At 48.3% G+C, this 16,354-nt stretch overlaps 1 protein-coding gene across 6 annotated transcripts in view; it reads left to right on the top strand.

Moving 5' to 3' along the window:
- LOC140208683 (NACHT, LRR and PYD domains-containing protein 3-like) overlaps positions 1 to 15,471 on the top strand; it is a 44,903-nt gene extending 29,432 nt beyond the window's left edge. For 2 of the 6 annotated variants that reach the window (XM_072277540.1, XM_072277541.1), the window contains 8 exons: positions 2,701 to 2,872; positions 2,970 to 3,035; positions 7,348 to 9,103; positions 9,716 to 9,802; positions 9,958 to 10,128; positions 10,284 to 10,454; positions 10,609 to 10,776; positions 10,940 to 15,471. In XM_072277540.1, coding sequence (XP_072133641.1) covers positions 2,701 to 2,872; positions 2,970 to 3,035; positions 7,348 to 9,103; positions 9,716 to 9,802; positions 9,958 to 10,128; positions 10,284 to 10,454; positions 10,609 to 10,776; positions 10,940 to 11,099 — 2,751 coding nt within the window. In that variant the 3' untranslated portion in view covers positions 11,100 to 15,471. Of the gene's footprint in view, positions 1 to 2,700; positions 3,036 to 4,562; positions 4,697 to 7,347; positions 9,104 to 9,715; positions 9,803 to 9,957; positions 10,129 to 10,283; positions 10,455 to 10,608; positions 10,777 to 10,939 lie in introns of those variants that run through there. The other 4 variants (XR_011888870.1, XR_011888869.1, XM_072277542.1 and 1 more) reach the window with 4 other exon arrangements.
- Positions 15,472 to 16,354: the final 883 nt, after the last annotated feature.

Below are 16,354 nucleotides of genomic sequence, written 5' to 3'. Positions count from 1 at the left end.
CCTCAGACAATTACGAAGGAAAACCTTGGGGATTTACCCCCCCTAATCTGACTCAAGACAGAAACCACCTCCTCCTCTGTAATCTGTATAGAGTCCATGATCTCACTGCTGTTTTGCCTCACTCTAAAGACGCTGGTATGTCTCCTGAGTAAATATAATTGCAAAAAATCAATTTTAAATCTCCCCCACCCACTTCGGCTTCATGCACAAATGCCCACTCTGAACTTCAAGAGGACCAATTTAGTCCGTTGGTATATTTTTGTTCCAAATATATTTAATGAAGGATTTGGGGATCTGTTTTCCCTTGTCTGCTAGAGCAAACTCATGCCGTACTTTCACCCTCTTGATTTCCTACTTTAGTAACTCTTGCATTTCTTGTACTCATCAAGTACCTCATTTGATCCTTCGAGCCTATACTTGTGATGTGCTCAGGGCCTTGATAGCTCTAAAAAAAACAATGTTCTCTAAACGAAGGTACCCCTGCCTTTTATTCTGTCAGGAACTTTCAAACTCTGTACTTGTGGTCATTTATGCATTTGAACTCTGTACTCTCAAAATATCAGTTTTGGAGGGTTCACACTTACCAAGCACATCTGTACCAGAAGACAACCAGTCCCAATCCACTTTCATCAGATCCTTTCTGGTACCATTAAAATTGGCCTTTCTCCAAATTAGAATCTTAACCCGAGGACCAAACCTATCCTTTTCCATAATGATATTTAAACTAATGGCATTATGATCACCAGATCCAAAGTGTTCTCCTGCACACACCTCTGCCGCTTGCCCTGTCTTGTTCCCTAATAGTAATTCCAGAATGCGCTCTCTCCAGTTGTGACCTGAGTATATTGATTACAGAAACTTCCCTGGACACGTTTGACCTGCACTATCCCATCCAGCCCTTTAACCCAGTGAGTCAGTCAATAAATGGAAAGTCAATTGTCTACCATCACAATCTTATGTTTCTTGTTTCTGTGATCTCCCTGCACGTTTGTTCTTCTAAACCCCATTGATTATTGGGTGCTCTATAATATAATCCAACTAACATGGTCATCCCTTTCTTATTCCGTAGTTTCACCTATGTAGTCTCATTGGACCAGCTATCCAGTTTGTCCTGTCTGAGCAATGCAGTGACATTTTCTCTGACTAGTTATGCCACTCGTCCCTCTGTAATCCCTCCCACTCTATCGAATCGTGTCTAATGCAACGGAACACTGGAATGCTGAGCTGTTAATCCTGCGCCTCCTCCAACCAAATCACAACAATGGTTACAATGCTGTAATTCAATGTGCTGATCCTCATGCTAGGCTGATCTGTCTTTCATACAGTACTCCTTGCATTGAAATAATACGTATTTTGGGAAAAACGATTCTCATCCTTTAGTTTCCCGACTTTGTATGTTGGCTTAACAACATCTTTCCCACACAACCACTCCACCATCCATGCTGGTTCCTCACCCCCTGCAACTCAAATTTAACACCTCCCCCTCCCCATGCAGCGCTAACAACCCTTCCCACAGGGGTATCAGTCCGCCTCCAGTTCGGGTGTAAAACGATCACGGGTGTCCAGGCCACAACTTCCTTGGAAGAGAGCCCAAACATCCAAACATCTGAAGCCCTCGGTCATGCACCATCTCATCAGCCAGACGTTAAACTGTATTATCGTCCTATTTCAGTCCTCCCCAGCATGGGGCACGGGTAGCAATCTTAAGAACACAACCCTGGAGTTCCTGCACTTCAGTTTAGCATCTAACTCCATGAACTCACTTTGCAGGACCTCATCACACTTACTACTCTTGTCATTGGTACCAACGTGGACCATGACCTCTGGCTGCTCACACTGCCCTTAAGAAAGTTTCAGACTCGAACCGAGATATCCCTGATACACCATCCAGAAATATTGTTCTCGTCAACAGAATCTCCAGTCTGTTTTCCTAACCGCGGAATTCCCCCTGTTAGTTCAGCTCACGCTTCTCACTCGTTCTGAGTCACAAAACCAAACTCGGTATCAGAGGCTTAATGACCGTGGCTTTCCTCTGCTAGGTCATACCCCGAAACAGAAATCTGTATACCTGTTACAGAGGAGTTTCCTGCAGTGGCTGCCTCTCAGTTACCTGTGTCCTGCGCTTTGGGTATAGCTCCATCCCTGTATAGCCTGTCAGTCAACCTCTCATCCTCTTGAATGATCCTGTGTTCAACCAGCTCCAGTTCCAATTCCTGATCACAGTCTGTAAGAAGCTGCAGCTGGATGCAATTCCTGAAGGTGTAGTTATCTGGGACACTGGCGGTCTCCCTGCCTTGCTACACGCAGTATGAAGAGCATTCCACTATCCTGCCTGGTATTCTCACTGTTCTAACCGTGAAAAGGAAGGGAAAATACTATCCAAAATCTACCTAAAGCCTCCACCTCGCCTCACTGAACCTTCTCTGACACAAAGCCTCAACTCCCCACTCTATCCCTGGCTCACTCACACTGTGTCTACTCCACTTAAAACTTGCCAAGCGGATGTTTCCCGACAATCTGTGGCGTTGAGAAGGACATGACTGACCCCGCTCACTTCTTTTAAATTCTTTCCCCCACTATGAACACTTCAATGGCTGTTAGTGATTTGCGGCGAGCAGAATGCACTGGGTCAGTCCATGTTCAGGGTAGATTTGCACCCATCCCTCCGCTCCTCAATATATTCCCCATTGTTCATTACAGAGCGTGACTGAGCTGGCGGAGAAGGGAAACCGAGCGGGCGCTTCCAAACTCCTCCTGGATCTGGTGATGGAGAAGGGCTCCGGGGCCCGGAGGGTGATGTGGGAATCCTTTGTGAAACTACACCACCATTTACCGAAGCTGAGCAGAATATTGAATGAAATACGGGAACGTGGTACGGTGAACAATACACTGTGTGTCACAGATGTAAATGCTGATGAATTTACAGTATTACACAGAACAGACTTCATGCAGGTTAATCTGTTGAACAGGTGACAGCCAGTTCGCCTACATGGACACTGAGCGGGGTGTATCTGAAGTGCCGGTGCATCTGAAGGGTAAGAGATGGAACGGAAATCTCAAAGTCTTTATTTCACTCTGACAGTCTGAATACCTGTATTTAGAGACCGGTTTAGAGACTGCCAGAGTCGGGAAGACAGGTTTTTGTTGCTGTGGCTGAAGGACAGAAAGCGATTTTCATTTGTCACAACACCCGACACCTTCCGGGTCTCAGGCTGTGCACCCAGAGGCCTCTACGAGTTTGATAAACAGACATTCCAGTCAGTCAGAGATGAAACCACGGCGTTCCCCTTTCTGTAGGGCCGAATATCCTGGGATCTGACAAAACTGAAGGCAAACCATTCCCATTGGAACATCCAACTTCAGCAAGGGAAACCTCATACCTCCGATCCAAAGCGAAGCCGAGAGTTGTTGTTATTCCTCCAAAGCCCACAAGACGTAGCAGCAGAATTAGGCCATTCAGCCCATCAGTCTGCTCCGCCATTCCATCATGGCTAATCCCAGATCCCAGTCAGCCCCATACACCTGCCCTCTCGCCATATCCTTTGATGCCCTGACCGATCAGGAACTTCTGCCTTAAATATACCCATGGACTCGGCCTCCACTGCAGTCTGTGACAGAGCATTCCACAGATTCAGTACTCTCTAGCTAAAACGAAATCCTCCTTACCTGTTTTAAAGCATCGCCCCTCAATTTTGAGGCTGTGCCCTCTGGTTCTGCATATCCACCCTGTCTGGTCCTTTCAACATTTGGTAGGTTTCAAACACATTCCCTCGTATTCCTCAAAATTCCAGTGAGTATAGGCCCAAAGTTGCCAAAACACACCTCATATGTTAACCCCTTGATTCCCAGAATCATCCTCTTGAATCTCCTCTGGACCCTCTCTAATGACAACACATCTTTTCAGAGGTATGAGGCACAAAACTGTTGACAATACTCCAACTGCGGCCTGAATACCGTCTTGTAAAGGCTCAGCATTTATATTAGATGCATCATCGAACATTTACAACACTCTATTCCATCTGCCACTTTTTGCCCATTCTTCCAATTTGTCTCAGTCCTGTTGCAATCGCACTACCTACCGCTGCACCTATCTCTGTATCATCCTCAAACTTTCATTCCATCGTCTACATCATTGACAAACAATCTGAAAGCCAGTGGTCCCAATACTGATCCCTGCGGAACAGCACCAGTCACTGGCAGCCGACCAGAAAAGGCCCCTTTTATTCCCACTCGCTGCCTGTCAGTAATTCCGCGACACATGCCAGTATCTTTCCTGTGACACCATAGATTTTTATCTGGTTAAGCAGACTCATGTGCAGCACCCTATCAAATGCCTTCTGAAATTCCAAGTAAATGCCATCCACTGACTCCTTTGTCCACCCTGCTTCTGACTTCCTCGATGAATTCTAACAAAACCCACGCTAACTTACTTTGTCATTAGTCTCCAAGTACCTTGAAATCTCAACCTTAATAGGAGACTCCAACTCTTTCCCAATCACCGAGGTTTGGCTAACTGGCCTATAATTTTCTTTCTTTTGCCCTCTTCCCTTCTTAAAGAGTAGAGGTACAATTGCAATCTTCCAGTCCTCCAGGACCATGCCCGAATCAAGTGATTCTTCAAAGTTCATGACCAATGCATCCGTCAACTCTTCAGCATCCTCTCTCATGACTGTGGGATGTAGTCCATCTGGCACAGGTGACTTTGCACCTTAAGAGCTTTCAGTATGCCGAGAACTTTTTAATTTGTAATAGAATGGCACTCACTCCTACTGCCTGTCACTCGCAGACCACTTCACGCTGCTAGCGTCTTGCACAGTGAAGATATATGTAAAGTACACATTAAGTTATTCTGCCATTTGTTTGTCCACCATTACTATGTCACCAACATCATTTTCCAGTGTTCCAGTATCAACTCTCACTTCCTTCTTACTGTTTATATAACTGAAAAAAGTGTTTAGTGTTTATTATCCTGCTTTATATTATTGGCTTTTCTGCCCTCATATTTCATCTTTCCCCTTCTTATAGCTTTTTTAGTTGCCTTTTGTTGGATTTTAAAAGTTTTCTATTCATCCAACTTTCCCTCACGTTTGTTGTCTTGTATGCCCTTTCCTTGGCTTTTATGTAGTCTTTAAATTCCTTTGTCAACTATGGTGGCCTATACGTGCCACTTGAGAACTTCTGCCTCCGTAGCCCATATCTATCCTGCAACTTGTGACCTGTTCCCGGAAGCATCAGCCAGCTCAGCTCTGCCGTCATCTCCACTGGTATCCTTCTCCAATCTACCTGGGTAAGCTTCTCTCTCGTGCCTCTGTAATTCCCTTTATTCCATTGCGATACTGATACTGTAAGTTATGCTTCTCCCTCTCAAACTGCAGAATCAATTCATTCATTCATTCAAATGATGATCACTACCTCTTAAGGGTTCTTTTACATTAAGCTCCCTCATAGGATCAGGGTTATTGCACAACACCCAATCAAAGATAGCCCTTCCCTGAGTATTGCTAAGCACAAACTGCTCTAAAACGCTAACTCATCGGAATTCAGTAAAGTCCCTCTCTTGCGATCCAACTCCTGAAGTTTGTTTGATTTTCTTATTCCGCGAGCATATTGAAGTCCCCCATTACAATTGCGTCATCACATTTATTACATGCCTTTTCCAGCTCCCTTTGCAATCTCAACCCCACACCTTCGCTACTATTTGCAGGGCAATAAAGGATTCCCATAAATCTTTTTTTTTTAACCGTTGCGGATTCTTATGTCCACCCACAAAGATTCAATATTCTCTGACCCTATGCCATCACTTTTCTAAAGATGTGATTCTATCTCGAACCAACACAGCTACAATACCACCGCCTATGCCTTCCTGCCTGTCCTTTCGACAAGACGTACATCCTGTACCGTTAAGCTCCCAACTGTGGTCTTCTTTCAGCCACGACTCAGTGATGCCCGCAACATCATACCGACCAATCTCTAATTGCGCCAAGCGTTCGTCCAGCCTATTCCGAACGCTGTGCGCATTTAAATACAATGCGTTCAGTCCTGCATCTGCGTCCTTTTGAATTTAGTCTATGTGGTCCAATTGAACACTTTGCTCTGTCCAGATTTGAACCCAGTCATTGGCTTGTCCTTCCTTACATTCATGTTACACCCATCGTCTACTTGTAAACCTGCTGGTTCATCCACAACTCTATCGTCCGAGTTCCAATCCCCCTGACATTTTAGCTTAAAACACTCCCAACAGCTCCAGTAAATCTGCCCGTAAGAATATTGGTCCTCATCGGATTCACGTGCAGCCCATCCCTTTTCTACAGGTCTTACCTGCCCCAGAAGTGGTCCCAATTATCCAGAAATCTGAATCACTGCCCCCTGCTCCAAATCTTCAACCACAATTTCTCTGCCACCTCATTCTACTCTTATTTCCACTGTCAGGTGGCACAGGCAGCAATCCTGAGATGACTACATTTGAGGTCCTGCTTCTCAGCTTTTTACCTAACTCCCTATGTTCTGTTTTCCAGACCTCCTCCCTTTTCTCTTCCTATGTCGTCGGTACGAACGTTTGCCCCGACCTCTGGCTGCTCAACATCCCTTCTCAGGATACTGTGGACGCGTCCAGAAACATTTCGGACAAAGGCACCTGAGAGGCGAAGACCATCGGTGTTTCCATTTTCTGTCCACAGAATCGCCTCCCTGTCCCCCTGACTATAGAGTTCCCTATTATCGCTGCCATCCTCTTCAGCTTCCTGCTCTTCCGCACATCATCGGGGAATTGCCTGAGGTCATGTACCAGCTCCTCAGAGAATAAGAGACAGTAGACTAGTGCGGGGTGTGTTACATTGAGACTGGTACAGCCTGGAGAAGGAAACAGAAATAGTGTTCCTTTTCTGTGGCTCAGTACTGACAGCGTAATCCTAAAGGACTGTCAAGAACATGGGGTCCATTGTGAGAAAGGTAAAAGTCAGTAGAGCAAGTAGATGCCCCCCTCCCCCCACTGTTACCGTCTGCAGTGTTGCCCAGTTCAGCAGAAGCTGAGCAGTGAAAGCGGTGAAACCAGCCGCTCCACACAACACTCTCCTCTCCAGAATCATGTGTGCACTTGGTGCTCGCTGGAACACCGGGGAATCTGCAAACTACGAACAGAGGGGAGAGGGGAGCCTTTCACAGTGAAACTGAATCAGATCAGAAATGTTTCTGGGCCATCGTTCATTCTCAGACACTCTTAGCTCTGACCTCCCAATTTTACCCAAACAATGCCTTTAACAAGTTTTTTTATTTTTATTGAAGAAAAACTGTTGTGTGCTCCATGTTCATCAGATTGGGCATTGACAACCTATTTCTGTCCATCCAAAGATGTTCAGCAGAAACACAAGGAGACCCTGCGGGCACAAACTGAAACACTGAGAGTGAACACGATCCTGATGAGGGAGAAGGTGAAGGTTTTCCAGCTGGTTGATCGATACGCTGAGCTCACGGTCATTTCTACTGTTCGAGATCGGAGACTGGTGGAACATGAGCTGCTGGCAAGAGGCAGAGACCACGAGGAGTGGAGAGAAAAACATCTCCGCGGACAGCTGGAAAAAATCCGCACTGATCAATTATTTACGAGGAGTTTTCTGCAAAAATTTAAAAGATCTGTCTTTGGAAACAAAACAGGCATGTCCGCAGCAGTGGCCGGAGTCCCGGGAATCGGGAAAACAACAATGGTACAAAAGATTGTTTATGACTGGGCCACGGGGAAAATATACCAACAATTCCAGTTTGTCTTCAGTTTCAAATTCCGAGATTTAAACTCCATTAACTGCAGAATAAACCTGAAGGAACTGATTCTGGATCAGTATCCTTACTTTGGGAATTCCCTGAGAGAGGTCTGGAAGAACCGGGAGGGATTACTGTTTATATTCGATGGATTGGATGAATTCAAACACAACGTCGACTTTGCTGACGGTCAGAGAGATACAGAACCCAAGCACCAGTGCCCAGATCCCGAGTGGTGGTGTGAGGTGTCTGACATTGTGTACAGTTTAATCCAGGGCAAGCTGCTCCCAGGGTGTTCAGTGCTGGTGACCACTCGCCCCACTGCGTTACATTTATTGGAAAAGGCAGACATCGGTGTCCGGGCTGAAATCCTGGGATTTGTTGGTGAGGAACGGAAGGAATATTTCTTCAGGCATTTTGAAGATCAGACGGTGGCAGAAGCTGTTTTCAAACACGTGAAGGAGAACGAGATCCTATACACCATGAGCTACAACCCCTCCTACTGCTGGATCCTCGCTCTGGCACTGGGCCCCTTCTTCACACAAAGAGTCAGGGACCCGCAGCGAGTTCCCAAGACCATCACCCAACTGTACTCCTACTATATTTACAACATCCTGAAAAACCACGGCCGTGAGATTGGGAACCCCCGTGATGTGTTACTCAGGGTTGGTCAGATGGCCTTCAGAGGAGTGTCCGCGAAGAAGATTGTGTTTACAGATGGAGATTTAATCAACTACAATCTGCAGCCTTCCCAGTTCCTGTCCGGGTTCCTGATGGAGCTTTTGGAGAGAGAGGATTCTGCCCAGAGCGTGGTGTACACATTCCCACACCTCACCATCCAAGAGTTTGTAGCTGCAGTCGCACAATTCCTGAATCCACATCCCGGGGATATCCTGAAATTCCTCACTGAAGCCCACAACACGACAGATGGGCGATTTGGGGTATTTCTCCGTTTTGTTGCTGGTCTCTCCTCTCCAATTACAACTCGTGGCCTGGAGGAGTTTCTGGGTCCATTTCCTCATCAAACAACCTGCCGTGTGATTGACTGGGTGAAGGAGGAGGTTAAACGCCAGAGTGGAAACACATGGAGTGAAGCTGGTAAAAGGAGCCTCCTGAACACATTGCACTACCTGTTTGAGTCTCAGAATCGTGGACTGGCTCAGGCCGCACTGGGATCTGTGGAAACACTTTCATTCAGTGGAATGACACTGACCCCGATTGACTGCGCGGTCCTGTCTCATGCCATCGGACTCTGTGATACAATAAAACAGCTCGAACTGGAGAACTGCCACATTCAGTGTGAAGGAATCCAGCGGCTGGGACCCGGGCTGCACAAGTGCCAGGAGTTGAGGTAACTTGATTTATCTTTCACTGTGAGCTGTGAAAATGTTCCATTGTGTTGCTTCAATGTTAAGGGATTTGGTTAAAACTAGCAAAATCAGATTGTGATGAATTGTGCCAAATGCCCGGGGATCAGTCAGTAATTCCCCAAGGACAGGAGGGTTCTGTGGTTCCTTGTGAAGGGATGTTGGAGACTTCATCAGATCAGTGAACAACGGCCATTGGTTTAATGGTAGTAAATCACAGGAATGGCCGTGTTTCTCGCTGCCTGTGACACGTCCATTGACAATGTTCCTTCTCACTGTTACCAACACTGACTGCAGCAGGTGGGTCAGAGATTCACACCCCCTTCCCAGTGAGGGACAAGAGACCGTCAGCAGACTGTCCCAGTGAGAAGGAAATAAATACCATTGTGAGATTGTCCTCCCCTGCCCTTCCCCGTGTGTGACTATCACCATCAGTCCACCTGTGTGACTGTGCTGACTACCAGATACCCAGAACCCATGGGCGCATCTCCACTCCCGATTGTGGGCCTCAGTTCAGACACACCCCTCCCGTACAATCTGTGGAAATATCCGCCGTTTGAATCACTTTGTTCATCAATTTGTCTGTTTGTGCTTAGACTTGGGGAGAATAAACTGGGAGATTCAGGAGTGAAAATGGTGTCTGCGGCTCTGAGGAACCTGGACTGTAAAATACAGACACTGGGGTAAGTACCAGACTGTGGGAGATTGTGTTTACAGTCACTGGGTGTCTGACACTGAACATTATTGTGATCATTAAATGTGTTACTTATAAATACTGGGGATTTGTACCATCTCCTGTCTCTCTGTGTCCCTCACCCTCACTCTCTCTCACCTACAGTCTGGACAAAGTCGGTCTCACAGATTCTGGTGCCGAGGATCTCGCCTGCGCTCTCAGTACAAACCCATCACTGACGGAGCTGAACCTGGGTTTTAATAAACTTGGAGATTCAGGAGTGAAACTGGTGTCTGCGGCTCTAAGGAACCCGGAGTGTAAAATACAGAAACTGTGGTAAGTACCAGACTGTGGGAGATTGTGTTTACAGTCACTGGATGTCTGACACTGAACATTAATGTGATCAGTAATTGTGTTACTGATAAACACTGGGGATTTGTACCGTCTCCTGTCTCTCTGTGTCCTTCACCCTCACTCTCTCTCATCTCCAGGCTGGGCGGTGTTTGCCTTAAAGACTCTGGTGCCGAGGATCTCGTCTCCGCTCTCAGTACAAACCCATCACTGACGGAACTGGACCTGGGTTTTAATAAACTGGGAGATTCAGGAGTGAAACTGGTGTCTGCGGCTCTGAGGAACCCGGAGTGTAAAATACAGAAACTGTGGTAAGTACCAGACTGTGGGAGATTGTGTTTACAGTCACTGGGTGTCTGACACTGAACATAATGTGATCAGTAATTGAGTTACTGATAAACACTGGGGATTTGTACCGTCTCCTGTCTCTCTGTGTCCTTCACCCTCACTCTCTCTCATCTCCAGGCTGGACAGTGTCGGTCTCACAGATTCTGGTGCCGAGGATCTCGTCTCCGCTCTCAGTACAAACTCATCACTGACGGAGCTGGAGCTGGGATTAAATTCGCTGACAGACCGATCTGTCCCCGCTCTCCGCCGCCTCATACTGACCCTCCCGAGTCTGGAGTGGATCTGGTGAGTATTTGTGTTAATGTTCAATGTGATAAAATATCAGCGAATCCGCGGGTTTTCTGGTGATATTTGTCTGCGAGTGCTGTTGAAACATTAACCCCAGTCCCCTGTTACCGACACTGTTATATAATCTGTTTATTTCGTCTTTATTTCCCTGCTGTTTCAGGCTGGGGAACAATGAGTTCAGTGAGACCGGGGAGAAGGAACTGAGATCTCTGCAGGAACCCAGACCCGGACTGACAGTGACCGTTGGAACATCTGAATGTGTGAACATCCCCGCCCGCGGGATGGGGTCATTTTGGCCGATTCCCCGCCCTCCCCTTTAACTCCTGCCCTTACCTTTAATGGCCGCGCGCCGGCTTTAATTCCCAACGTTTCTGACGGAGCTGACTCCCGTTCAGCGCTCTGTGACTTCGGAAGCGGTCCCTCAGTGACGTATTTCCGCCTGTTGTCCAACGGCACAGCTTCCGCCGGATGTGCGTGTTCGAGACTCCCCCACGTGAGACCCCGGGGAATTACACAGACAGGAAGAGACCGGTGGCCGGGGCTCAGTCTGGGACACCGGTGTCCCGGGGTGGGATTATCCCGGGAGAGAATCCTTTTGCTCCCTTTGCTGAGGACGGTGCATTCGGCTGTCTGGCTGATATAATGATGTTAAATTGACAAATACCTCGGCAGTGACCCTGGATCTGCAGCGATCTCGGACACGACCCTAAAGTGTGATTTTGTAATCATCGGTTCCCCGATGCAGAGTGACGGTGAGAAACGGGACTGATTATTCAACCAGTCTCTCATTGTCACCGGACAGTTAACTGTGTGTGACTGTGAGTGAATCAGGAGCAGCTTATTTATTTTCGCACGTCAGCAGCTCACACATTGTTTAATTTACATTTGTCCTGATGAAATCAATAAACCGCTGTAACTTCCTGTCTTGGTGTTGGACTCGAGTCTCACTAGAGGAGAAACAGTGACCTGGGGTTCCTGCTGCCCCCTGCACCCGGTGTACTGCAAGAATGGGTCTGAGCTCCTCACACTGGTACAGCAGCCTCTCAGCTCCAAGCTCAGGGATGTCAGTAAAATAGTGTCTGGTCCCCAGGATCTCTTCACTCCCCATCCCCATCCAGGCTGACCACTGCTTCCTCATTCCCCAGATACTTACACTACCCTGACCTCCACCTCCCTGCGCACTCTCCTTGCTCTCGCAGAAAAAAAAAACGACAAAGGAGATCAGAAAATGCAAACACGGGGAAATCTGCAGATGCTGGAAATTCAAGCCACACACACAAAATGCTGGTGGAACTCAGCAGGTCCGGCAGCACCTATAGGAAAAGGTACGGTTGACGTTTCGGGCCGAGACCCTTCGTCAGGACTAACTGAATGAAGAGATTTGAGAGGGGGAGGGGGAGATTCAAAATGATTGGAGAAGACAGGAGGGGGAGGGATGGAGCTGAGAGCCGGAAAGATGTTTGTCAAAATGGATACAAGGCTGGAGAAGGGAGAGGATCGTGGGATGGGAGGCCAAGCGAGAAAGAAAGGGGGAGAGGAGAGGCAAGGAGTTATAGTGAGAGGGACAGAGGGAGAAAAAAGAGAGGGGAAACAAAAGAAAAAAACATAAAAGATTATAAATAAATAAATAAACAAGGGATGGTGTAGAAAGGGGTGGTGGGGCATTAACGGGTTTGAGAAGTCAATGTTCATGCCATCAGTTTGGAGGCTACCCACTCAGAACATAAGATGTTCTTCCAACCTGAGTATGGCTTCATCTTGACAGGAGAGGAGGCCGTGGACAGACATACAAGAATGGGAAGGGGACGTGGAATTAAAATGTGTGGCCACTGGGAGATCCTGCTTTCTCTGGCGACAGAGTGTGGGTGTTCAGCGAAACGGTTTCCCAGGCTGCGTCGGGTCTCGCCGATATATAGAAGGCCGCATCGGGAGCACCGGACGCAGTATATCACCCCAGTCGACTCACAGGTGAAATGTCGCCTCACCTGCAAGGACTGTCTGTGGCCCTGACTGTCCCATCACACACTCCCGGGGTCGGACACAAAATGAATCTCCCTCCACTCCATCCCATCACAAACTCCCGGGGTCAGACACAGAGTGAATCTCCCTCCGCACCGTCCCATCACACACTCCCGGGGTCAAACACAGAGTGAATCTGCCTCCACACCGTCCCATCACAGACTCCCGGGGTCAGACACAGAGTGAAGCTCCCTCCACACCGTCCCATCACACACCCCCGGGGTCAGACACAGAGTGAATCTCCCTCCGCACCGTCCCATCACACACTCCCGGGGTCAAACACAGAGTGAATCTGCCTCCACACCGTCCCATCACAGACTCCCGGGGTCAGACACAGAGTGAAGCTCCCTCCACACCGTCCCATCACACACCCCCGGGGTCAGACACAGAGTGAATCTCCCTCCACACCGTCCAGTCTCGCCCTCTCGGGGTCAGACACAGAGTGAATCTCCCTCCGCACCGTCCCATCACACACTCTCGGGGTCAGACAGGGAGTGAAGCTTCCTCCACACCGTCCCGTCACACACTCCCGGGGTCAGACACAGAGTGAATCTCCCTGCGCACCGTCCCATCACACACTCCCGGGGTCAGACACAGAGTGAATCTCCCTCCCCACCGTCCCATCACACACTCCCGGGGTCAGACACAGAGTGAATCTCCCCCCGCACCGTCCCGTCACACACTCCCGGGGTCAGACACAGAGTGAATCTCCCTCCCCACCGTCCCATCACACACTCCCGGGGTCAGACACAGAGTGAATCTCCCTCCGCACCGTCCCATCACACACTCCCGGGGTCAGACACAGAGTGAATCTCCCTCCCCACCGTCCCATCACACACTCCCGGGGTCAGACACAGAGTGAATCTCCCCCCACACTGTCCCATCACACACTCCCGGGCTCAGACACAGAGTGAATCTCCCCCCACACCGTCCCATCACACACTCCCGGGGTCAGACACAGAGTGAATCTCCCTCCACACCGTCCCATCACACACTCCCGGGGTCAGACACAGAGTGAATCTCCCTCTTCACGTCCCATCACACACTCCCGGGGTCTGGCACAGAGTGAAGCTCCCTCTGCACTGTCCAATCTTGCCATCTCCTGCCCAGACATGGAGAAAAGGTCTCTGTAGAGTGAAATATATCAGCTAAATTCTCAAGTTGAAACGGATTAGTGAGGACACTCTCAGCTCGTAGCACAGGGACCACGGCCCCCTCCCCCCCCCCCCACACACACACCAGAGGAATCTCTGTAGAGAAGGTCAGAGGGGCAGGAAGAGAAGTAGTGTAACGAAGAGGTGCACGGAGTGGGCAAAGGTGTGAGGGGGCACACACGGGCAGGGGAGTACAGGTCGATATTAGAACCCCTGCAGTTAACAATCACATTTGATTTCTAGGGTCCAGAAGTAGCTGAGGATGAAATCGAAGATGAGGAAAATTTTGCAAAACCGGGACCCCACCCCTTCCCGTCCTCTCCCACCATCCGCACTCCTAGGAGGACGCGGTCCCTTCCAGTCCGCTCACACGGGGCACGCTCCCAATCAAACTCCACCCTTGCCTATTCATCCCCATCGCCTGAACTCCAAATGGACCCCACCCCTTCTCATTCCTTCCCATCTTCCGCACACCCAATGGACCCAGTCCTTGCCGTTCACTCCCAATGGGACCCACCCCTTCCCGTTCACACCCAATGGGACCCACCCCTTCCTATTCACGCCCACTATCTGCCTCCCAATGGGGCTCCTTCCAGTTCATTTTCAACGGGTCTGTGAACCTGGAAACTGGCGGGGACGCCCGAATTCCGTGTTTGACAGAACTCAGGGCGGCGTTTACGGAATTTGACATGGACGCCGATGGGTTTATTAGTTACAAGGAAAGTCGAGGGTCGTGTGGATGTTGACGACTTTGCAAAACGGACTATGTTCCTTCTCCTGGCGGAGGAGGTGGATATTATCGGACTTCAGGAACTTCTGCACACCTTCCTGAAGATGGTAGGAGGTGAGGGAGGTTTATGGTGTGAAGGGATCCAGGAGTGTCCACATTAACTGTTTGAAGAGTTACAGGAGAGTCATTTATCATTGATGGTTTGTTTTGAAGAGAGAGAGAGAGAGAGACAAAGAGTGATGGTTGGACTGTCACGGGAGCTAACTTTGGAGATAATACTGAACAGCTCGAAGGTGCTCGACAGGACATTATTGATGTTAATTCCAAGGACTTGTTGCTTGCTTACATGTCCTCACAGACAAAGGTAGGAGGGACTCTTTGAATGACAGGTGATGCTTAGCACAGGGAAATAAATAGGAGGTCAGATAATACAAACCTCAGACACATGATCGGGACACTAAATGAGCTTTGTGGTGCCCACAGAGAAAGTGGGTTTTTGGAGGACCGATCAGGCAGATCGATCCAAGTGCTCTGCCAGTGAAGATTCAAAGGCAAGACCAGTGGGGAGTTGTCTATGTATCCGACCCTGGCCTGGGTAGACAGCTCAACCACACCGAAGTACGGTCCTCTTTGTTGTTAGTTCACAGTCAGTGACTTGTGAAGGATTTCGGAGGACAGCAAGAAAATCGACGGCAACAGCTCACCTCAAGACTCAACTCTCTCTCTCTCTCTCTCTCTCTCTCTCTCTCTCTCTCTCTCTCTCTCTCTCTCTCTCTCTCTCTCTCTCTCTCTCCATCGCCATTCAACTAAATTCCACGAACTGAACTGAACTTTACTCAATATCGTAAGACTGTATCTTTTTACCCCTAGACCTAAAGAAGCTTGGTTTTTCACACGTATATATATTCCACACTTACTTACATCTACTTATTGCTACCCTGTTTGATTTATGTTCACTTAGTTTTCTGTATTGTGTAGTTATTAATAAATATTATTAGTTTCTAGCAATACTAGACTCCAAAGTGGTTTCTATTTCTGCTGGTACTTTATTCCTGTCATGGGGTACGTGACAAAATTGGGGCCTATGTCCGCGATATGAACAAATCGGTCGGGAGGCTGGTTTGAATTGATTGGGAAAAATCCCTTTTGATTTGGAATTTTGATTTGGTTGTGTGGAAAAACAGCAGAAATGGAAGTTTCGGGATTTCTGGAACCGCCAGACCCCGTGTCCGTGAAGAAGGCTAGAAAATATGAGTTGCGGGACCTTGCTAAAGAAGTGAATGTAAAGAGAGGTATGATGAAAGCAGAAATTCAAAGGAAAATAGCTGAATATTATGTCTCTATACAGACACTTGAAGAGGGGAAGTTAAGGAGGTTTCCTGTAGTGAATGAGGAGGTGGAGGTACACCTGGAACAGTTAAAGTTAGAGAGGTTGAAATTGTAGATGAGAGAGGCAGAGAAACAGAGAGCGTTTGAAAGGGAGGGATGGCAACAGAACGCTCAGGTGGTGAACCGTGAGGAGGAGTTTAGTGTCAGTCGGGAAGTTAGGTTAGTGCCTCCACTTGATGAAGCAGAAATTGATAGGTATTTCCTACATTTCGAGAAGGTGACCCGTAATCGGGAGTGGCCGCGGGAGCAGTGGGCGGTGTTACTACACAGTGTGGTAAAGGGA

This window comes from Mobula birostris, chromosome 13 (assembly GCF_030028105.1).
Source record: "Mobula birostris isolate sMobBir1 chromosome 13, sMobBir1.hap1, whole genome shotgun sequence".
NCBI lineage: Eukaryota > Metazoa > Chordata > Chondrichthyes > Myliobatiformes > Myliobatidae > Mobula > Mobula birostris.
The sequence above is the reverse complement of the archived record's forward strand: the minus strand, read 5'-3'. Positions and strand labels throughout refer to the sequence as shown.